Here is a 24,514-nt window from a genome sequence, read left to right as displayed (position 1 = left end):
CTAATGAACCACCATACTAGGCATCATAGGCAGGCACACTCCTTATGCAAAGACTGTGTTACGATTGGTGGTTGCAGCAGAGACTAAACTGGATCTAATTCACAGGGGTGGGAGGGTGGGCACCCTAGATGCTGACGTGGGCGAGGCGTAGCGGGACAGGGAGTCTCCAGGGCGGCGCTGGTTCTGGAGGCAAGGGAGGTGCAGGCAGTTCAGGGGGCGTCTCGGGAACGGCCTCCATGGCCAGATCCATTTTTGGTCAGTTCTACTGTTATGGTTGGTGGTTGCAATCTTTTATTAAACAAAAACAAACTCAAATCTTTAACAAACGGATACTCAGGAACAAGATCGGGAAAGCGGGAAAGACAGAACTGAACTAATTAACAGATAAACAATGCTTTTGTTTGGACAAATTATAAGGCAGCATCGCCTGCATACTTCAAAGAAAATTAAATCCCAGAATACATTGTACCAAGTTCAAAGTACAATTCCATCCAATATGGTGTAAGAATCAAGGAGAACAACCCAAGCTCAGTGGAAAAATCTGCTTCTGGCGACATTCCTACAAAATGATTTATGTTGATTCTTGCACGTTTCGCATTTGAAAATATCTTAGCACTTACACTAAATCCAACCCTACAATTAAGCAATAGTGTTAACAAAAGCAAAAGTGAGGTAAAAACATACTTATACTGCTCCAGGTTGTAAGTATAATGCTGTACCAGGTGAACTAGAAAACAAGTTTCCTATTCCAGAACTCACACTTATGGAGCTGATTACATGATGCAAACCTCATAATGTATTAGTTTCATGCTATATGGTAAAGGTTTTTTGAGGTCGTAATAAAGTATTGTGCAAGGAACTGTGCAAAAAATTTATTTATAATATTTATAAATTGATAATCTGCCTCTGTAATCATAAAATGAATTCAAGTAGTCTGTGTTTTACAGCCCCTAGTATTAATTTCAGCTGGAAACTACATTCATTGACTTGAATATATAGGTACGGCTTGGAAGTCTTGCAGAAATGTAGGTAGGGTCGCACATTTTTCCAATGGTTTTAGGTTAAGGAAAAATGTTGGATATAAACAGTTACAATTAATTAAATAAGGAAAAATATTGATAAAACATTTCTAATTAAAAATGGAATATTTTACCAAATTTAATGTATCCTTGCAATAAAACATACAGATCATGAACTGGAATGTCTTTTAAAGATTTATGGGAAGGTGAAGTACCTTAAGGATGGAGCGATGGAAGAACAGAGCAATTAGCTGGATGAGGTCTAGCAGGACGTAGCCATCTTTCTTCTCAACTCCAACTATGTTGGGGACTGCGAATGGACGCTCCGCATTAATGCCACGATATGCTGATGTTGTCCATGGGAAGAAGCCAAACTGGAAAAAGTACTTCACCACAACTGTGAGCTGAGTGGAGAGAGATGAAGAAAGGGGAACAAATATGGGAGCTTTGAACGTTTCAGGTCTATGTTCTCTGCTCCAGTGTTTCTGCTGGTGTTACCTATAAAGCTTTTGTTTTTCTTTTGTGTTTATCTGTTATGGTTTTAAATTCCTTGTTGCCTCACTACAAGTAACAGACTTTCAAAGCACCCTAACCCTAACCCTTAGTCATAACAAAGCGGATATTTAAAGACTACAACACTTCGCTAGAAATGTACGTGGAAAATGATCCTACAACCTCTGGGCACCATTATTCATTCATGGATTACTGAGTGCTCTGAATCAAACCACAATCCTGGATCTCCAATTTGTTGTCAAAACAGCAGGTCCATAAACTCATACAGGCTGATTTATTAAAAAAAACATTAGATTGCTTCCTTGGAGGATGGGGAATAATAACTAGATACATATCAGTACCATTTATGACAGCTGCAATAAAAATAGTCTATTAGATTTATGTTAGATTGTACATGAAACTATAACAAGTCTACCATAATACCAGTAATACAAAGTTCTGAGTCTCCGGCCCATGAGGGAAGAGACATTAACAGATACAACCAAGTTTTGAGTTCAGATTCCATGCAAGATTAACAACAACTGTTCAGAGTCTTTGTCCAGCAAGCAAGACAATAACAGATGCAGCACGTCTAGTGTCTGCATGCCAAAGCGACAAAAGCAGATCGTCCAAGTTCTGAGTCTCTGGCCCAGAAAGGCAGAAGACATACAGACACATTTGCAACAAGGTTGAGCTCAGGAGAGCAAATCTCCACTTTAAGGTACTGGTACAAGGTGCTTCAAGGTCTGCGTGTTTCACATTAAGGACCTTCTGCTCCTACTTCAGATCCTCATCGTGTGCCGGCTTCTAGGCAGTGTTGCCAACTTAGCAACTTTTCCGACCCCTTTATCCTGTTCCTGAATATGGACCTTCCTGCAGGCTTCAGTTCCAGCCCTGCACACCACACCTGTGTGTCATTATCAAGTGCTCCTGAAGATCTCAGCTAGCTGCTTCAGGTGTGTTTGATCAGGGTCAGAGCTGAACTTTACAGGAAGGTAGATCTCCAGGAACAGGATTGAGCACCCCTACTTTACATGTTACTAATATCTCATGAATCCTTCTTAGTGGTCAGATGATAAACCCCCTTCAATTTACATCAACTTTATTTGTTCAAGCATCTTTGATTGTTCTTTACTGTCAAGGTGAACCTCTTAGCTGGTGCCCCACAATTAAAGAAAGAAAGAGTCATCTAACACTATCACACTTATCTTAGGTGACGCAAAACAAATGGGTAACACTTTATAATAACTACACGCTAATAATCATCAGTTAAGCATGAGTAAACAGTTAATTCATCATTCATAAAGCATTAATAGACATTAATAAGCAGTTTATAAATACAGCTATAAATGCTTTCTTCTTGATTTACAAGCATATCCATAATTTATTTAATAATTGTATTTTCATCCTTTATTAATGATCAATTTATTATTTCTAAATGAATAATTGCATTTTTTATAAACCAGTTATTTAAAAGTTGTCAGTGGTTCATAAGATTACTTAGAACGTGTAAGTAAATGATTAATAAACTATTTAAATGTACATTCATACATCTTATTATTCAGACATAGTGATGGTTACTTAGTGTGTTAATAAATGCTTTATTAACATGTATTTATGCTGTAATTCAGGGTTAGTTCGGGTAGTTATAAAGCATTTAGTAGTGGTCAGTTAACTATGTTTGTGAGCTCATCTAAAGTGAGGACTATTCATGCCTTGTAAAGCATTTATAAAGGAGATTTAAAGGCTGTTAAATATTTCTATGTTCTGTATCACTGTGTTGTGTTTGTTACATTTTACTGTTTAGAAGATTGATGCGCCTTCAAATCTCCTTTATAAATGCTTAATAAGGCATGAGTAGTCCTCACTTTAGATTAGCTCACAAAATAGTTAACTGACCACTACTAAATGCTTTATAACTACCTGTATTTACTACATTTACTTACGCTGTCTAAGTGATCTTATGAATGACTGACAACTCTTGTTTGTAAATAATGCTATACTTCATTTAGAAATTATTAATTGACCATTAACAAAGTATGAAAATACAATTATTAAACGCATTATAGATATGCTTATAAATCAAGAAAAAAAGCGTTTATAGCTGTATTTATAAACTGCTTATTAATGTCTATTAATGCTTTATAAATGATGAATTAACTGTTTACTCATGCTTAACAAATGATTAATAGCATGCAGTTATTATAAAGTGTTACCAAAAAAGGTATTGGTGTCAAGTATTGGTGCCAAGTGTGAGAAGCACTGCACTATATTTCTCATTTGGGATAAAAGACATCACATCTAGCAGACATTAAAAAAATGAATAAAACAGCCAAAAGTGACTGTGTGAAACTGTGGTTCTGAATGAACAGAGAGAATCACACAACAGGGAAAGAACATGGAGGTGTGTGTTTATAGGAAATTTTGTGCAGCACAGCAATAGTTTGGCATAAAATTTGTAACTCAGGTATGTCCTTTTTATCTTCCTTATGAGTTTCGTAACTGTTTTTTATTGTTGCATATATCTACACCCTCATGTTAAACTTGACGGAAACGGTGATAGAATATTCTACATTAACTGGGCACTATGGCCTGGTTTCACAGGCAGGGTTTAGCCAGGATTAGGCCTTAGTTCAATTAGGACATTTAAGTAAACATTACTTTGAAAACATTACTGGTGTGCATCTTGAGATAAAACAATGGCACTGCTTTCAGTTAAGACAGTTCAAATATTAATTTTAGTCTGGGACTAGGCTTAAGGCTTGTCTTTGAAACCGTGAAGTATGCTGTTTCTGTGACACTAGCGACACAAACAACCTTGAAAATACTCCAAATATATTGAAACAGTTGAAGCCCACAGGTCCGGGCAGTGTATGTGGCAAAACGCTGAATCACTGAATGTCTAAAGTGGACTATGTTGTTCAATAAAGAACAAAAAAAAACTGCAAGTTAATGTGAACTTATGGTCAAAGCTCAAAGTTACTGGTGTTCCTTTCCATTCTTTGCACCCTTGTTTTGAGTTGATTCCCCTTGTGTGGTGTTTACAGAAAGAGCAATAAGGTGTTCCACGAATCATTATAAATCTACTAGGCTGTTGTGGCCTAATGATTATGGCTTAGTCAATGATTTGTTACATCAGCTGCAGCGGTTGGAGAGATGCTGACCTGAGTGTAGATGATAGCTGTCATCCAGAAGCGCTTGGTTGGTCGTGGCACTGACAGCATGGCCCACAGGAAGATGAGGATGGGTAGGAAGAGTGTGAGCAGAGAGGCAGACATCATATGATTGAAGATAATCACAAAGTAACAGAACATCTCTGACTGAGACTCCATCAAATTGTAGAGAGCAAAGATGAGACGCACACCACACGGTAATGAAGAGTAGAATCTCTCAGACTCCTCAATCTCTGGAATATCAAATATTCTGTATAAAGGAAGTGAAGACAGAGAAATTAGAAAACGGCCTTCAGAAAACCACCATATTTAAAATGTGTCTGGTCTGTTTTTTAACTGATGCAGTGTTTCCAAACCTGGTCCTGAGTAACCACAGCACTACACATTTGAGATGTCAGGGACTATTTTACTACCAGAAGGATGGAATTGAATGATTTTTCTTCAAAAAGGAAACATATTAACTATTCATTTTAAGGAGAACACACATAGCCAAGCTATCAAAAGTATCTGCCTGGCAGTCAAACAGCAGTCAAGTAAATATTTTTAACTACATACAAACTAGTATAGTCAACAACATTGACTTGGTGCCTTCGTTTTTATTTAAACATCACAAGATATAATGTACAAAAAGGTCAAATGTTGTAAAATATAAGTGGATCTGAGCTGATTCGTCTGAAAGTATCTTACAGGACCAGTGCCAAGAACAACCTGTGGACACTTGATGATATTTGCAGTAATGTCTTCAATCTTGTGTGTGTGTGTGTGTGTGTGTGTGTCTCACTTGTTCAGCAGTAATTCGCTGGCAGTAAGTGCTCTGGTCTCTTGATTGAGCATTCTGGACTCTTGGATCTCTTCATCTTTTCCCTCATGCAGATGATTCAGCTCGGGGACTTCTGGCAGCACAATGTTAGGTATATTTTCTTCATTTGTCCATCCATCTGTTATCTTTTCAAATCTTTCATCATGATCCTTCAGCTCTTCGTTGTAATCAGGATTTCTTATGAGGAATAAATGAATCAACAACAGAAATTACACACTCTTGTATAGTGCGTGCTAACAGAGAGTTATTGTACAAGGCACAGAAAGTGGTTATTTTGTTGAAAAAAGAAGAAACTGATGTTTACTGGGACAGGACATCTCCATTGTCGCAGTGCTGGACAGCATCCAGTTGATTAAGATCCAGGGCTTCCAAGTCTTCTTGAGTTGGCTGGCGTGTGACTAGAGGAGTGTCATCAGTCTGGCAGCTGAAAAACATACAGAGGTAAATTCAACATGATACAGTGTTCGCAAACCATTTCATTTTCACAATGTAACATTACAGTGACATTTTACCTTCTAGACACTTATGCTCTACCAATTTGTCATCACGGCTGATAGCAGCTGGATGTGTAAAGCTTGACCACATTTTAAGCATCAGCATGGATATCCTTGGATTAAATTTTGATTTTTGAAACTGCTTTCTGATGAAGTGCTTGGAGAGCTGAATTTTTATCAATGACTTTTTATCAACAACTCCATATTAAAGAATGGATGGTTGAGTATTTTTGTTTCCATCCTTGATGATACAGTATCTGCTGACGTACGGGAATGGCATGAAGAGGAAGTGGACATCTCCCCCAAAGGTAGCTGGCGCTCACTGTACAAACGCCCCATTGATAAACACACTGGTGACTTACAATGGAGGATTGCATATCCAAATGTAGGGGTAGATGGTCCATTTTGTTCTGAAAATGAAAAGTTTTTCATCTTTTTGTGCAATGTGTACATTTGGGTGATTTTTTTCTTTTTTTTTTTTTATCTCAATGGCTGTCATCTTTTGGTGAAGATTTATCTCATCAACTGTTCATTTTTGGACCAAAATATTATGTTAGTCGTAAAAATGTTTTGGTTTTATTAAATTTTGTGTTTGGAACTGCCAAACTCACAATTTGGAAAACCAGGGAAAATAATATGCTTGGTAAAGATCCATTAGATCCTTTGTTGATGTTCAAGGGTTTGGCAGCATCAAAGCTCAGGATAGAACATGCATATTACAAACTGGTGGCTTACCAATGTTGGTGAATACTTGGGCCATATATGGAGTGTTATGTACATTTATCTATTATTTTATGATTAAAAGTATGATCTATTGTCGACTTTTTAAGTTATATTGTGGTTATTTATTTATTTTTTCCTTCGTAATTGAGACTGTGGAATGCAGGTTTTCAGTGGTAACAGACTGGTTTTACCTATACTACTACCTACTTTACCTACTCTCTCTCTCTCTCTCACCAGTGATTTCAAACCGGGTCTTTGGTTCATTGCAGTTTTAAGCAGCTTTAGCTTCCATTTGTTGTCTTAAGGCAAAGTCCAATGGTCATAAAGCTTGGCTTGCATTGACATGGTTGGCTTACTTTATATGTTGATGTTGTTTTAGTCAGTTAAGCCAGAATAATACACATTTGTTTTATTTATTTTTTTATGTAGTTGTTTTTGTTTTACCAGTTAATTACACCACAAGATTGTTTTCCACTTCAGTATATTCATCCTGAGGTCACTAGATTCTGTAAGCACTACACAAAAACTTTCTCTGTCACGCCATTGGAGTTTGCATACTCATATGTATACATATATAATGTTCTTAGCATACCTGGATAGGCTGCTGCCCCATGAGTGGACACTGTTGAGTTTGACGTAGCCACACGGGTGACTGCTCATGCCTGGAGGTGTGGAGATAATGTCCTGTATATCCTCTTTGGCCTTGTCCAATGATGCCTCTGTGTCTTGTCTGGAGAGCCAGTTTTTGTAGAACTGATGAATACTGTCATGAGTGACATCTCTGCCCTAAACAGCGAGAAGTGTCCTTTTAAATTCAGTTGTTTTTTCAAAATAAATGATATACCATGAAGAAGAAAAACAGCCAATAATATTTCCTTGACATCACAGCCTTACAAAGCCAGACTTTACAGCTTGTCACAGTTGTAATAAAATGAAGTCTAATAGATTCTCCATTTAGATTTTATATGAAACCTTTACTACAGAAAACAGTCATAATATTTAGTAATGTTAAGTGGAAAAGCATGCAATTTATTCTTGGCACTGGCATTATTTCTTCTGCTCATCAGTGCTGTTTAACCTTTTTGCAACGTTTGCTCTTCACTATAGCACTTTCAAATTCAACATTCAGTGTAGAATTCAAATGGGTGTAAAACATTTTTAACTCTGTGTTGCGATTTGGACATAGGATACTAGGGGCGTTTTCTCACCAGGTAGTTATAGGAACTCAGTTAGAGGAACTCAGTTACAGTAACTATCCACCAGGGTGGTTCCCAGATAACCAAATGTTCCCCAATGGGCCGTTTTCTTGGTTGCATTCGCACCGCCAGTATTTGTAGGGCTGAGCAAATATGGGCAGAACTCTTTACTGCCCTAGCCCTTCCGAAATCCTTTTAAAGGTATACATGTGAATTAAACGTGGCACAATGGCCTTCATCAACACAGTATGCTAATGCTTATATAGTGCAAGGGTTTCATCAATATGCTGGTTGAGGACTGTTGGGACACTACAGGCACAGGATGGTTCTTTCTGGAGAAACAGTGTCGTTTGCACCTCAACAACACGTCTGTACCATTTGCTACACAGGACATATGCTTTCAACTACATACTGTTTATTTACTAGTGTGTTCTAATATGTATCTATGGCATGTTTGGTCTCATCTGACAGCTTATACACTGAACTGAACGGTGGTGAACATAATAGAGATATTAAAGTATCCTAATGGACAATACTATTGCTTAAACATTAAACTTAGTTGTAACAAATAATGCACTGTTGTGCAGAAGAGGCCTCAAAGCCTTTCTCGTAGTATGAGGTTACGCACCGGTGTGGGGAGTGGCGGGGTTAAAGCCTTTCTCATAGAACAACAGTTACCTTTCCTTCTTATACCTGAAGCATTACTTTATAGGGCTGAAGTCATGACATGAAGCCAAGTCTGTCAAGCAAACATGCTTCTGACAAACTGGTGATGAGGTGTCCTGTTGGGACATGGGTTTCATTTTCATCACACCCCCTTTTTTACTAGCATCCCATGTTCAGCAATACTCCACATGTTGGGAAATAAAGGCCATAACCCTGTGCTATAATCATCATCTAAACCAGTGTTTCTCAACCTCTCCTGCAGGGACCCCCTGACAGGCCATGTTTCTGTTTTAACCCTGAAATGGCACACCTGATTCAAGTCATTAAAGGCTTAATGAGTAGTTGACTAATTGATTAATTGAACTATTCCTACTCTAATTACTCATTAAGCCTTTAATTACTTGAATCAGGTGTGCCATTTCAGAGTTAAAACAAAAACATGGCCTGTCAGGGGGTCCCTGCAGGAGAGGTTGAGAAACACTGATCTAAACAATCTTCCATTTCAGAGGCGACTGGCAATGGAGTAAACTATATCTGGCAGAATATTGCCTTCACCTTGTTCTGTTGAATGCTCAGTAGAGTTTTCTCAAGCCGAAGCACCTTAGAGATGTTCAAGCTGTCTTTACACAGCGACTTCAGACCTGATATTGCATCCTCAGTGAGATAGAGAAGGAAAACCCAGAGAAACTTCACCGTGTCAAGAATTCGCTTAAATATGTGCTCTACAAGGAAAGGAGAGAAAAACGAGGAAATGGTTAAAGAAAACAATTAAAATATCAATGGTTAAATGCATATACATGATCAAGATGTGTGCTAATTTGTATAATCTGAATAATTAAACATCTTTATTTTCCTCCAACCTGCTAATTCAATTAAGTTGTGTTACCAACTTGAATGAATGCATGGTGGCAAGTCAAAAAGTTCAAATTTATTGATTTTGTTTAGCCATTAAAGTTGCAAACATTATTTTGTTGATTTATGTTGACATAATGATGTTGATCATTACATTAACTTGATATTATGTGTAATTTAAACTCAAATTTCTATGTTAAGCACTTTTTTTTTTAAACGTGTAACTTAATAAAATTGTCTTGATACCTTTGGGATTTAGGTAGATTGAAGTTGTAGTGGTTACCACTGTGCTGAAGAGTAGATACATGAAGGTAAACACTACATATATGTACTCTATAAGCAAGTTTCATTTAGCATGTGTTATGATAGCTGTGGATTTGACCTGAAATAGATCAGATTAACTGGTTCCAGGTCTACAATGCAAGAAATTGGAGTAGGACTTAATTTTTTTGATAAAAAAAAAATTGGATTGAATTAATCAAATTAAATAATTGTTCATGTTAAGTTATTAAGAACCTTTAACTCAATATAATTTCTTGGTTGAGTATATACCCATTTGAAGTTGAAGAATGATGCAGACTTTTGTGTTAAAAAGTGACGTTATACTACAAGAGTACTTCTAGAAATTCAAGTAGTTCAAATCTCAATGTTCTCAGAACATCACATCTCTTCAAGCTGCCAAAAGGACACTTTTCTACATCCTCCACATTGTGTCGTCACACTGTGGTTGACGTTTGTATCTTTATCTTATTTCTTCCTCAGCCACCATGCAGTGTTGAGCAGTGAGATAATGAGGCAAGAGATGCAATGACATTTACTGCAATACCGTACTCACTATGTCCTGCCGCTGTGAATATGTTACACAGTCTCACAGTCAGTTTTGTAATAAGAGTGATTTAGAAGTCAACCCATATTGGACAGTAATCTGGGGGAGCATGTGCAAATGGGAGTTGAGGTGCTGTACCTCAGGTGTGTTAACTTAGGAGCTGTGGTTACTGTTTAGTAAAAGAAAAGACAAGTTCCCCTTTATAGTCTGTAATTAATATGGAAGGATATTACATTTGTCAGCAGCTTTACCTCTTTCTTCCTCTTCATTTTGACTGAGCTCCTCTTGCTGCTCCTCATCAGACTCCTCTTTCTCCATGGCTATGATATAATAATCATAAACACTTCTTAGTATACATTTACATGATTTCATGGACATTTCCCAGGAAAATGTTGAATAAAACCCTTCTTAGCAACCTACCTCTTTGTTAAATATTAAATATGCTATTGAATAGTATAACAAATATATACAGGTGAAACTCGAAAAATTAGAATATGGTGCAAAAGTTCATTTATTTCAGTAATTAACTAATATATTATATAGTTTCATTACATTCAAAGTGAGATATTTCAAGCCTTTATTTGTTATAATTGTGATGATTATGGCTTACTGCTTATGAAAACCTTTTCACAATATTCTAATTTTGAATTTGGGGTTCATAAGCTGTAAGCCATAATCATCACAATTATAACAAATAAAGACTTGAAATATCTCACTTTGCATGTAATGAGTCTATATAATATATTAGTTTCACCTTTTAAGTTGAATTACTGAAATAAATGAACTTTTGCACCATATTCTAATTTTTCGAGTTTCACCTGTATATAATGCAGCAACTGTACAGGGCTGGAAATTGGGGAAGCTGGATTCCTCCATCTACTGGACTACTTTTATTTAAGACTTAAATTAGAAGGCCAGAAATTAACTAAATATCTTTAATATTGCTATAGTGGCAAAGAAGTCCTTTATGGGCTGGGATTCACCTAAACTTTATCAACTGACAATGGCATTTATCAAATGTACAAATCATTTATATATCATTCTATATAGGGTTAAACAATCCTGTTTTTCAATCTTAGCCAATCCTGTTTTTCAATCCATTTTCAATTCAATTTTCCTATAGACTGAACATGTAATACGCATGCACATCATCACCATTTTCAAAAATTCCCGTTTTTGTAGTTTACACTGAGACAATAACGGTACCGCTTTCAAAAACTTGCAATAATCCTATGAACGCATACAAAATGCAAAATCGAATCATTAATCAAATTGCACCGAATTTTAATGTGAATCGTCTCAAATCGAATCGTTCTAGATTTGCAAAAATCATTCTCGAATTGAAAACCTATGACTCGTGAATTGAATCGATTCGCTGTCTACCCAAAGATCCGCAGCCCTAATAACCATGCAACCGTCTGTTACAGTGTTGGATCAGACATCGCACTATATACCCCTGAGGAACAACTCTGTCTTTCGTTTCTACTGAAAAAAGATGCTTCCAGAAGTCATAGATCCTCTTCTTAATACAAAGCTCTGTCATGAAACTCTAGATGACGCAAGCTGAAGTCCTTTACCCAGTCATTCTCTACATGGTGCAGCTGGAAGATTCTGTACTATACATTTTTCCTTTATGTTTTAATATACAATCAGAAAAGATAGACTTTCTTTTATTTAAAAAAGAATCAGAGAGATCAAGAGATATTTAGTGGAAGTGCTGTCCTAAATCATTCCTGAATGAGATCAAACAAGCATTTGGTTACACAGAAAATTGAAGACACAGAGTAAACCTTATAGAAATTCACTAATAATTCCACAAGTCAAGCACAAGCTGGGTATTTGGTGCAAGCATAGTTCAGAAACTGTACCCTCTTGTCTCTGCAACTGTCTTTTGGCTTTTCTTTGCTCTTCTTCCTCTTGATGTTCATGGTCTCTAAGGGCCGCCTTGGGTCCTGACGTCCACGCCGTATATGCCAACTGTTGGAGAAAAAGAAACTGTTGTTGCTCGCAGCGCCTGAGAAGCCCCGTTGTGAGGAGCAGAGAGTTCGAGTGTTGTGCTGATCACTAGCAGTGCTTCGCCTTATGAGAATATAGGTCCCAGTATGTATACGGTTAAAAGATGGCTGTGTCTCATGTGACCTTGTTATTTGTACACACTGTGACTATACAAATCACAACATATAAATAGGAAAATGTTGGTGTTATTTTGTCACTTATTGGGATTAGTATGCTAGCTGGAGCCATTTACTTCCCGTCTTTGTGCTAAGCTAGGCTAGCGGTGGGTGCGTCAGATAGTTGCGGCACACACAGAGATGGGAAGGGTGTGTATGGACTTATCTAACTCTGGGGGATACGGTGAATAAGCTAAAGTCCCAAAAAGTCGGCGTGTTTCTTTAACACTAGAACTACTTCGGAATTCCATAACTACTATAATGGCCATAACGGTCATTCTGGCCGTTCATACTTTGACGTTCATATGGCCGTAGGTATTGACTACTGAACGTCATTTTCGTCATGTCATATCTACATTTGAACCTTTCTCTTTAAGTTTTCCAATGACGCTTTTAATTCCTGTCGTCATATTATAACGCCATCGCCCTTAAAACAAGCACAAAATAAAGATTTCCCCGACAGGCGCTGCCTCTATGTGAGGAAAGTTTTGCGTCAAAAATATTTTTTTCACTGCACTCACCACGTGAATAGACATGCAAAAAAGTTAGGAAACTTCAAAGCTTCATACCGTTCAGTACAGCCCTGTTTGTAAATAAGTTCAATAATCAATACAAAATCTTAAAATACATGGATCTACAATGTTACGATAGGTAATAATAAAAGATGTGGGCTCATTTGAACGGCGCAAACTCCAAGCATCATTCACTTTTATTTCAACAAAGTTATTTCACTGTAAAATTTTAAAACAGTCAAAATGACTGCCTTGGTAGTTCTAGTGCAAAATATAGGTAACGAGAATCCCTACAATGTTTTTAAATTCATTCACTGCAAAATATATGAAATTCATAAATATCTATAATTTGTGTTCGCCATTTATGAATAGTATTCAGTGAATGCATACATTTTTGTTCTCTCTGTACCTGAAAAGCAGTTTTCTTCTTAGGTAAAATGTTGTCTTGTGTCCTGTCCTTCACCTCCTCTTCCTCTTCCTCACTGTCAGTTTCAAACAGATCATAGCCACAGTCCCCATCTGAACATAAGCACACATACACACACACACACACACACACACACAGAAGTTTGGTGATGTTGTGATATGGTCTGACAGATGAAGTAAGCACCAGTGAGAAGACGATTTATAGTTCATACCAACATGTGGATTTCATCACAACTATATAATATTAAAAGATCTGCTCAAAGTGGGCTACCGTTTCGCTTCGGGAAAAGTGAGGATTCAGGATGAACAGCAGATGATGTCACTTCCTCATGAGGAGCATTCTTCTGTTTTGACTTGATTTTCTCCATTCTGTGGGACAAGAATGAAACTGGCTTTACAATTATTTACAATATTAAAGTATTTCATTAATCGCTAACAAAAAAATAATAATATAATGTCTTCATACTGTTTCTTCAGTGTCTCCACAGATTTGATCTCCATCTCCAATCTTGCTGCCACCTGTTTCTTCACTTTGGCTTCAAACAACTCTGCACCTCTTAACATAAAGAAATATTAGAATAAACCCAGATGTTACGTTATTATTATGTAAGACTACTTTGTTACTGCTTTTTGACATTTTTTGCTATAAATAAATTAGGTAACACTTTACTTGAAGGGGTGTGCCTAAGACTGACATGACACCTTCATAATCATGACATGTCATGAATATGAAGGAGGTTTTATGCATGTTTATGACAACTGTCATTAAGTGTCATTCACTCAATTATGACATTTTTAATGCAAATATGACATTGTTTGAGATGTCTTTGTCATGACAACTTGACATAAACAATACATCATAACCTGTCGTAAATATGTCATAAACATGACATAGCAGATTAATTATCAAACTTAAGAAACCACTTAGCTTTATGGGTTAACATTACATTAAACTGTCATGTGGTTGGTGTTGACATTGGCTGTCATGAAGCCCTTATAACATTTTAATGACAAATTCAATGTGTACCACTGTAGTTGAGGTCAAGAAAAATATTCATGACACAGTTATAATGCCTCATGACAGCCAATGTCAACACCAGCCGCCTGACAGTTTAATGTAATGTTAACCCATAAAGCTAAGTGCTTTCTTAAGTTTGATCATTAATCTGCTATGTCATGTTTGACATATTTATGACAGGTTGTGTTGTTTTAGTAATGCCAAGTTGTCATGACAGTTTATGATGTATTGGTTTATGTCAGGTTGTCATGACAAAGACATCTCAAACAATGTCATATTTGCATTAAAAATGTCATAATTGAGTGAATGACACTTAATGACAGTTGTCATTAACATGCATAAACCCTCCTTCATATTCATGACATGCGTCATGATTATGAAGGTGTCATGTCAGTCTTATGCACACAACTTCAAGTAAAGTGTTACCAAAAAATATTGTCATCATTTTCATGTATACATGTTTTTACATTTCTATTGTTGTTAATACACACGTTAATAATGTTTACTTGTTAGATGTTGTCAATACGCTCATGTTGTACGCGCCTTTCTCACCTTGAAGCAAGGATCTTCGCAGTCTGAAGGTCAGACACGACATAGAGGAAGTAGTAGCTGAGGAAGACTCTCCTCTGAGCCAACAGCACAGTGAAACAGATCGCATCCCAGACGATCCCAGCTTCACCCTCCGGCAACTCACACTGGCTGTCAGGGTTAGCTATACAAACACATGTGTTAATGATATAACACACATTTAACTGATGTAATGCCTCTGATCAACTGCTTTCCCATTATGCTAAGTTTAAGATTTTAGAACGGATCTAATTCTAATCTCTGCTGCAGAATCTCTTCTCTGGTCAGACGTTTGTTTATTAGTTGAATAGTTAAATCTCCTGCAGTACATTTAATGTAGATTTACACTTCAAAAATCACTTTGTAATGTAGGCCTATAGGCTACTATGCTATACTGTACATACACAACTACACACACACAACCAATAGCCATCATGAGAAGCAAATACTGTTATGAAAAGCTGTATTGAGATTCATTACTGCTTGTTTGTGAAAGTTGTTAGAACTTAAGAATAGTAAGTAGTCTTTGGTTATTTATGTTTTTACAGTTAACAAGGTGGGGGGAAAAAACAATTAAAAGCACTGGGTTAATGAGTCAGTGGTAGTTTACAAACCATTTTTAGACAATAATAGGACTCAAATAGTTAGTTTTGGGAAAAATAGCTAACACCAAACAAGTCACCTGTGTTTCTCATTAACAATCGTGAAATGCCAAAACATTGGTATAATTCTCTCATCCATCATGGTTCCTGTATTTCTTAGACATATGCAATGAATTACTGAAGAATAATCACTGAGATATTGAAAATCTATGCACAGCTGAGGTGATAATGTGGCCACAACATGAAGTAGAGTTGCCATTACACCTCAGGTGTGCATTAATAAATGCAGTTGTCATCCGCAAAACTTTGCAGAGTGTACATAGCCGATTGACAGATTTGAAAATATAAATGAAATATGACATTTGCAGTGGTGTACTAATGATATGATTACTCTACAAGGAATCCTTTTCCATGAGGTTACTCACGTAAACTGTAGCCTTTGATGGTGCAGAACATGCTAAAAGCTTGGATGAGCCAACAGCCGTGCTTCTGTAGACTCTCCAGATAAGCACAAGAGCCAAGCTGATCACACACACACACACACACACAAACACAACAAGTGCTTATACTTAAGAGGAATAACGAGCTATTTTCAGTATGCATGCTGCCTCTTGGTAATATTATTAGAAAACATGGGATTAGATTCCATTGTATGCAGATGATACTCCATTAAATAGTTCAAGACCAGGTGAAATTTCTAAATTATCCAAGTTGACAGTGTTAAATATTGGATATAAAACCAGTCATTTTCTTCAGTTAAATTCAGATAAGATATAACAGTTGCACTTTATTTTACAGCATGAGTACTTACAGTGTTACTTGTCCTTACCCAAGAAAGTACTGAGTAATATAAGGTAACTGCATAGGTGTGGGTTCAGTGTTAGTACCTAGTTATAACCCAGTTATTGTAATTATTGTAATAAGTATATAGTGTGAACCTGGGAAACAGGACTGTAAAATAAAGTGCTTCTGACATTGCTTGCTGGGCTGAAAACCTGTACACAGAAGTTTATATTTACAAGTATATGTAACAAGTTTACAAGTATAAGTATACAAGTTATGTGTTTGTAATTTAATGAAACCATATCTATGTATTGATCTGATTTTATCTGTGCATGGCATTTAATAAACATATGAACTCAAAAACTACATCTCTGAATACTTTGTGTTATCTTTGCCCTTATAGAAATTGTCTTTAATTGGCAGAAATTATGTTATTCTCTGGGTGAAATTCCCAGAGTGGCATAGCATGGTTATATTTAATTGTTCGACCTCTCTTGGTCACAGAATCATACCACAGGGCATGCCGAAACACTCAGAGATGTGCTTACTGAGAGCATGTTCTTGAGGCTGATGACCACACAGGTGTATGCTATGAGACCGTCCCACAGTCTGAGCACACACTGCACTGGCTGCAGCAGTAATGTGCCTCCAAACAGCATGAAGTAGAAACAGGCCACCAGATAACCCAGACAAAAGATGTTAATTCTTGTGGTTCCAGTGATGAAGATGAGACATAACACCATCCAGAAAAAATAACTGAACACAAACAGCTTCAACATGTCCAGAAACGACCTGAAGGCACACACACACAAAAGCATAACATATCACAACATTTTATACATAACATTTAACAATTTTTTTGAGAATGTGCGAGTAAAAATTTGACGTGGAAATATATAAACTTGTTTTTAGTTTATTATGTAATACACAGACAGGTAGCCTATACTGTATAGGCTCTAGCACTACCATTATCAAACCCGAGTTTGCTGTCTTGTAAACATATCAAAGTTAACTGAAACAACATCTAACTTGCGGAAAAGCTTGCGGAACGGCCGTTATAGGGACTTATCTAATCTGTCATGTATTATTGACTACGGCAAATAGGCTATTTTCCTGTAGTAGACGGTTACAGTAGAACGTCAAGAAGTAGCAGTTAATTTGCGTGTGCGCAACAGAACGCTATTGCTGTTGTATCAGCAACTGCTGCTTAGAGTCCCTATTATCAGTCACGTACAGGCGCATGGTGCACCGATGATGAAATGCGAAAATTAGGAATTCAGGAAATTATATAGGAATTCATTTAAGTCGTCTAAAAATGAAGCAGTCAATAGCTGTTACTTTAAAAAATACCATGTTCTATGTTCTGAATTCTGAAAGAGCTAGCACAACAAATGTTTGCCATCTTAGTTTTCCGACTGTGTACTGGAACGTGGTCTACTCGGGTGGAATACAGCATAAGTGTTTGTGGTGTTTTTCATGCTTTGTATGTGATCAGGGCATTTGTGTGTAGAGTTTAGAGAAAATAATCAATATTTTCAGAAATTGTGAGCAAAAATCCCAAAACTGTCAAAAACTTGAAATAATGAGTTATTAAAGGTTGTATCAGCGATTTCAGGCCCAAACATAAATGATCACATTCATCTAATCTTTCCTAGCAATCCGCAAGCTGCCCGCCCCATAAGCAGGCCGTCAAAAAAACGCGTCTCTGTAGGCAGCCTAGGCTCTGAGATCTGCACACAAAAACAAATGAGTACAACCACCACTCAAAACCAAAATAAACAGTGTTCCAACCAATCACCGACAGGGCCGAGTTTTGTTTGTTTTTGCGCTCGTGCACGGCGCCTGCACGCGAAGTCAGAGCTGAAGTAGAAGCCAGCGCGTCCATCAACGGACCAGATACAGTGAACATGGAAGAGGCAATCCCCCAAGAAGAGGAGGAGGATTAGGGCGAGGGAAAACCGTCGTTATTCGTTAAAGAAACGAATAAGAATTGGGAAGGCTTTTGAACGGTGGAGAGAGCTTAAAGATTTGATAAATTTTAAATCGGACGCTGAGGTTGCACTGTTTCTTCTGGACAGGTGAGTAGCTTCTAGTGCTGACTTTTTCAGATGTGAACTGTGTGTGAAAATATCCTTCTTTAAAAAATATGAGTGAAGCTCGACTAAACTTGGATAGCTCTAGCGAATATCAGATTGTAGGGATTTAGTGTGTGTTACGTTTTTTTTCATGATGCACGAAATGGGAGGGAGGGGCGAGCTAACTTGGTTTGTTTGGGATCTCGCTTCAAACACAAACAGAAGTGACGTCACCCACAATCGCTGATACAACCTTTAATGCATACTTTGCTAAGGACCTAATATAATATACATTGTTTAATATACATTGTTTTGTTCAGGAAATGTACACTAATGGAAAACCAACACATACCGGCAATGAAGGAAGTTGTTGACAGGAGTGTACTGGTTTAGGGTTTGAGGATCCAGGTTTCGGCTGATCTCCACATTCTCTCCTGCCAGGAGTCTCATGCAAGCCTGATTTTCATCCTCAAAGACCTGCCACTGCAGAGACGCCACCAACAACAGCAGGCAGTCATCTGATCGAAAAGAAATTAGAAAATGAGAGTGATACACGCATTTATCTTGGAATAAATGTTAATTCAATGTGGTGTGATGGAGTAAGTTACAAAGGATGAAGGTGGCGTTGGGACTCGTGGCGTAGTCTGGTAGATACAGCCACTTTATCTGATTAGAGCTCAAAGCCAGAGATGACTTCCTCCAGGGATAATCTAGCACAGAGTGGACATGTTTCATTAGGACACATGCTTTTTGGATATTGCGCTTTGTCCAATGTTCTTACCTAAAACTCTTGGTTTGACTCATTAATAGAGACTTATTTTTTTTGTTATTGAATCCAATTTTCTCTTTTTCTGAATTGTACTTCTGCTCCATTAACCCAACCACTGGAGTTGCACAAGCTGAGATAAAATGAGGAGGGTTGTGTCAGGAACGGCATCAGGTGTAAAACCAGACTTCCATCATAAACCAGACTTCCATACCATATCAGTCGAGGAACGGATCACCAACGACCGCCACCAGAACTATTGACCAGTGAGCTGATCAGCACCCACTATGCTACAGTTGGGCAAAGGAGGAGGAGAGGGGGAGGTGTTTCCAAAGACAGAGGGAAAAAGGAAGGGTAAGAGTGTAGAGGTGAGAGTCAGAACATTAAATGTTGGCACTGTGACTGGTAAAGAACGAGAGCTGGCTGATTTGATGGAATGGAGAAAAGAAGTATGTGTATACAAAAGACAATCAGTGAAAGGGGAGTAAGACCAGGAGCATTGGAGGTGCATTCATACCGTTTTACCATGGTGGGGATGGAAAGAGAAATGGTGTATTGGAGGTGAAAGTCTGTGGAGCTGGAAATTGAAGGGGTGATGATAAATGTCACCAGTCCATTTGGAACGTGAGATGAATGAGAAAAAAAAGATATTTGTACTAAGATGGATGAAGAGGTGGAGAGATTACCTATTAGAAAGAGAGAGTGGTGATTGGAGCAGACTTCAATGGGCATGTTGGTAAAGGTAGGTATGGTGTCATGGAAAGGAATGTAAAAGAGAAGATGTTAGATTTAGTAAAAAGTATGGAAATGGCCGTGGTGAATTAATCTTTTAAGAAGGAGGAGAAGCACAGGGTGTGTATAACATGTGAGGAAGGTGCACACAGCTGGACAACAGCCATGGCCAAAAGTATTGGCAGTGACACATTTGCAAAGTTTGCTGCTTCTGTATTTGTAGATAATTTTTTCACATGTTTCTATGGTATACTGGAAAACAATGATGACCTTTTCACAAGTTTCAAAGGCTTTAATTGGCAAAATCATTCAATATATGTAAAGAGTCAATATTTACAGTGTTGACCCTTCTTCATAGCCTCTGCAGTTCACTCTGGCATGCTGGATATCAGCTTCGCCTTTTGAGGATTGACCACAGATTCTCTATGGGATTAAGACCCATGGAGATGCCTGGCTACAGATGCAACATTTCATTGTAATGATCTCCAAGCCACTTCATTATCACTCTTGCCTTGTGCTCCATTATGCTGTAAAATGCATTCAGGCCATTGTCCAAAGTTTTGGCACTCACACCCACCTACTGACAATACTGAGCAAGCCCTGCACTGGTGTGGATCTGATTCCATAGCTGACTCCTCAGACCCTGAGCAGCAGGACGGACCTCTGGAACTGCTGATAGAAATAGTGCAGACCACAACTGTAACTGCAAACATCACGGGCAGATGGACGGAAGAGGAACTGATTTCATCTGATCCAGAATTGAGTCATGCGGATACATGCCAGGTGCACACTAGGAGATGTCAAGAGCTCGTCACCAAGCCAAGCTTTGCTGCATTCAAGCGGAAGAGGAAGCAACTACAGAAGGTAAGTTTTTTTTTATTTGCCACTTTATTTCAATTTCATTTCATTAGTGCATCACTAATGTGTGCCTTTTATATTTACAGGGGGTTAGGATAACTTTGTGCATAGCTGTGTGCATGCCCAAGTTCTTACTCTTGTTCATGGTGATTTTCTTGTTGGACAATTATATATGTTTCCACATCAGCACCTTGCACTAATCCTAAAGTTTGTGGGGAACTTTTTATTTGTGGTGGTTTTCTTTTTCTACATTGATAAATACTCCCACAACAGCACCTTGCACCAATCCTACACTTTGTGGAGAACCTTTTGTTTGAGGTGATTTTTCCCCATACATTTGTATAGTATACAACTGAAGCAGCAATTTCACTACCAAAATATTTGCCCAGAGCTGAATGTCCCATGCAGAAACATGTAAGAGTACTTTTTGGTACTTTTCGAACAGGATAACCGTATGATTCACTGCTCGACCGGTAAGGCCTCCAGAATAGGATCTCTTCGAGGCTGAGTAGTATTGTGTGTGGGAGGTGTTCTGTTCTCCACTTTTCATTTATGAGACAGACTTGTGAGCCAGTATCCCATAGCGCTTGCATTGCCACACAATCAAAGAAACAGTTCAACATACATTTCTCTCCGATCAGATTCAATAACTGTGAATTAAGTTTGGTGGACAGCTGATTAGCACTTACGGATCTGATAAGCTGTAGGTGGCTCTCCTTCTGCTTAGCTGCCTCTCGGGCTTCCAGCTGCTTAATGCTGTCACACAGGAGTTCACATTGATGTTCCTGCCACTGATGTTGTTGTGTGAGTTGTTACCGCCATACTGCTAGCTGAGTGTCCTCTTTCTGTTCTTCCTGCAGGTGGTCCCCTGCACCCTCTGGAAAGATGTCCACTTTGCCCACATTTAAAACAATGATCGCATTGGTCACCTCTACTTTGCTCCTGACACCCACATCATCCTTGCTTCCTTTCTCAGGGCTGCGCGGAACAGTAAGTACTCATGACTTTCCTCATTTCTCAGATCTCCTCTCTCAGCTGCTTGACAACCTCTTAGAGCTCAGAGTCTTTCTTGTCCATGACCTGTGGGGTTTTCAAAGTTTTTACTTGTGTTTGTGGACTGTTCTTTACCTCCGACAGCATGACCCATTCTCCATTCTTATCTTCTCTGTATGAGATTAGGACTGGGCGATTCTTCTCCATCGGGTTCTCGAGCAGCAGCTAAAAGTCTTTCAACTAAAAAGCTGAAGGAGGAAGACTGTTGTGTGAAATTCCGAGAGGAGGTGAGGAAGTACAGGTAACATAAGGAAGAATACAAGGACACGCAGCTCAAGGTGAAGAGATATATTGCGAAGGCTAAGGAAATGCGTATGCCAGGCTGTATGAGAAGTTAGACACTAAAGAAGGAGAAAATGATTTTTACCAATTGGCCAGACAGACCTAACTGGGAAAGATGTTCTGCAGGTTAGATGATAATGGATGCAGTTGGAAATGTCCTGCAAGTGGTGAGATCGTGTTGAGAAGGTGGATGGAGTATATTGACGAGCTGCTGAATGTAGAAAATGACAGAGAAAGAAGGTGGGATGATGTATACATCAAAAAGTGCAGGGGATTAGTAAGGATGAGGTGAGGGCAGTGGAAAAGCTTTGATCCAGATGGCATACCTGTAATGATTCAGCAGACACAAGGGGATCCATATGCAGCTTTTATTAGAGTAGTCAGAAAGGCAGGGATCAACACCAGCAAACAAGGCAATGGAGAAAAGGCAGAGACAAACCAGATAACAAGCAATGGTCGGTGCAGGCGGTGAGAAGCAAGGTCCAGTAACAATCCAAGTCGAAGTAGGCAGAGAACAATCAGAAACGGGGTACACAGTCCAAGGTCAAGGCAACAAACAATCCACAGTGATAAACACTCAGAATGACCAACGCATTCTCATCCTTTGGCGTCATATAGGTGACGCCATATGACATTTCGTCGAAATCTTACGCACATGGCATCCTTTAGCGTCAATATAACACACACTGTTATGGGTAGGTTTAGGTCTGGGGTAGGGTACGGTTATGACGCCTTGGGATCTGCGTCTCATATTCACGCTAAACGATGCCATGTGCGTTGGATTTAGACTAGCGTCACCTGTATGACGCCTTGGGTTCTGCGTCTCATATTGATGCTAAAGGATGCCATGTGCGTAAGATTTCAACGAAATGTCCAAAGCGTCACATGTATGATGCCAAAGGATGAGAACGGGCTGGAATGACAGTCAGGAAAGTCAAGACTTCGCAGAGAAGTGGTGTGGAAGTGGCTTTTATGTGTGTGTAAATTAAGTGCAGGTGTGTGTGTAATCGGTGCAGTGCAGGTGTATGGTGTTTGGTGTAATCAGTCCAGGGAGGTGTATGATGGGAAATGTGGTCCAAGTTAACCCAGGAAGTGCGTGGCTAATCGTGACAATGCCAGTGGAGGCATGGAGATGTTTAGGAGAGATGGCAGTGCAGATTTTAACCACATTGTTCAATAAAATCTTGCAAAGTGAGAGGATGCCTGAAGACAGAGCTGCTGTGATCATGAAGTTATGGGAAAGAGTAGTGGAAGCTAGACTGAGAGAAGAGGTGATGGTCTGTAATGTGGGGTTAATTCCAGGAAAAAACATGCGAAATTTACTTTGAGAGTGTTGATGAAAAAGTATAGGGCCAGAAAAAGTTGCATTGCATGTTGTGCATCTAGAGAAAGTGTACAGGGTGCCAAGAGAAGAACTTTGGCACTGAATGAAGAATTCAGGAGTGGCAGGAAAGTACAGTACATAAGAGTGGTGCAGGGCAGTGTGACAACATGTGTAGGGCATACCACGTGTAGTATAAGGGCAATGTGACAACAGTGAGGTATGCAATAGGAATGACAGACTGGTTCATGGTAAAGTTGGGATTGCATCAATGATCGTCCCTTTCTTGTTTGCAATGGAGATGTAAAGGCTGACAGATGAGATAAGACAGAAACCCTATGGCCTGTGATGGTCACAGAGGACATTGTGATCTGTAGTGAGAGTATAGAACAGATTGAAATGAGCTTAAAGAGGTGTAGGTATGCACTGGAGAGAAGGGGAGTACATCAGGGGGAATCAGAGATAGGGCTGATTTCTTTTAGAATAAAATAAAGGTTAATTTCTTGCATTGAGTTAACATCTCTGTCTCCCTAATTCCCATTAGCCAAAGGTTACATCTTCATCAGATTGGTAAATGGAAAGTGTCCTCTTCTCATGTGTCATTTTGCCCGTTTCTCACAGTTACAAACGAACCTAATGTTTTTGTAGTGAAACAGTTTATACTGTCACAATGTACTTTTGTTTATCTGTTAATTAACTCCCTGAACATTCAAATTCTCTGCAACAGACCTGTAAATAAATGTATCCCTTTCTTACAAGTCAACTCTGCAGTAGTAAATGTTGAGTAACTGACCGATGCAGAGCGCTGGTGGTAGGCCGATGCACAGCAGGTACTGCAGGACCATGAAGCTTGCGATGAAGCAGCAGTATTTTGGCCACACTTCTCCTATGGCTTTCCTACGACGACGTGCCAGAACAGCCATTAGAGCGAAAGAGTGCAGAAGCGCACAGACATCCATCCGTTGGCCAATGACATTTACTGCTACCACAATACACACCTGATACATAAAATAATATGGAAAATGTAGTGCATTTTTTTAGAAGCTAATGCTAGTTTGAAAACCATCGTTCTCAGCAAAACGATGAA

The 24,514-nt window shown here is 38.5% G+C and overlaps 1 protein-coding gene across 1 annotated transcript in view; it reads right to left on the bottom strand.

Annotated features, from left to right (window-relative positions):
* Window positions 1–24,514, bottom strand: part of si:dkey-11f4.7 (piezo-type mechanosensitive ion channel component 2) — a 107,423-nt gene that overhangs the window by 26,124 nt on the left and 56,785 nt on the right. The window contains 17 exon segments of the mRNA XM_056268453.1: window positions 1,235–1,423; window positions 4,676–4,934; window positions 5,466–5,681; window positions 5,809–5,928; window positions 7,314–7,507; window positions 9,139–9,305; window positions 10,513–10,581; window positions 12,130–12,238; window positions 13,354–13,463; window positions 13,642–13,739; window positions 13,837–13,926; window positions 14,941–15,100; window positions 15,983–16,079; window positions 16,889–17,132; window positions 18,768–18,933; window positions 19,024–19,125; window positions 24,221–24,425. Of these exon segments, the coding sequence (XP_056124428.1) occupies window positions 1,235–1,423; window positions 4,676–4,934; window positions 5,466–5,681; window positions 5,809–5,928; window positions 7,314–7,507; window positions 9,139–9,305; window positions 10,513–10,581; window positions 12,130–12,238; window positions 13,354–13,463; window positions 13,642–13,739; window positions 13,837–13,926; window positions 14,941–15,100; window positions 15,983–16,079; window positions 16,889–17,132; window positions 18,768–18,933; window positions 19,024–19,125; window positions 24,221–24,425 (2,595 nt within the window).

The sequence above is a fragment of the Rhinichthys klamathensis genome, unplaced genomic scaffold, assembly GCF_029890125.1.
Source record: "Rhinichthys klamathensis goyatoka isolate OS25496 unplaced genomic scaffold, OSU_Roscu_1.1 h1tg000272l_1, whole genome shotgun sequence".
Taxonomy (NCBI): domain Eukaryota; kingdom Metazoa; phylum Chordata; class Actinopteri; order Cypriniformes; family Leuciscidae; genus Rhinichthys; species Rhinichthys klamathensis.
The sequence above is the reverse complement of the archived record's forward strand: the minus strand, read 5'-3'. Positions and strand labels throughout refer to the sequence as shown.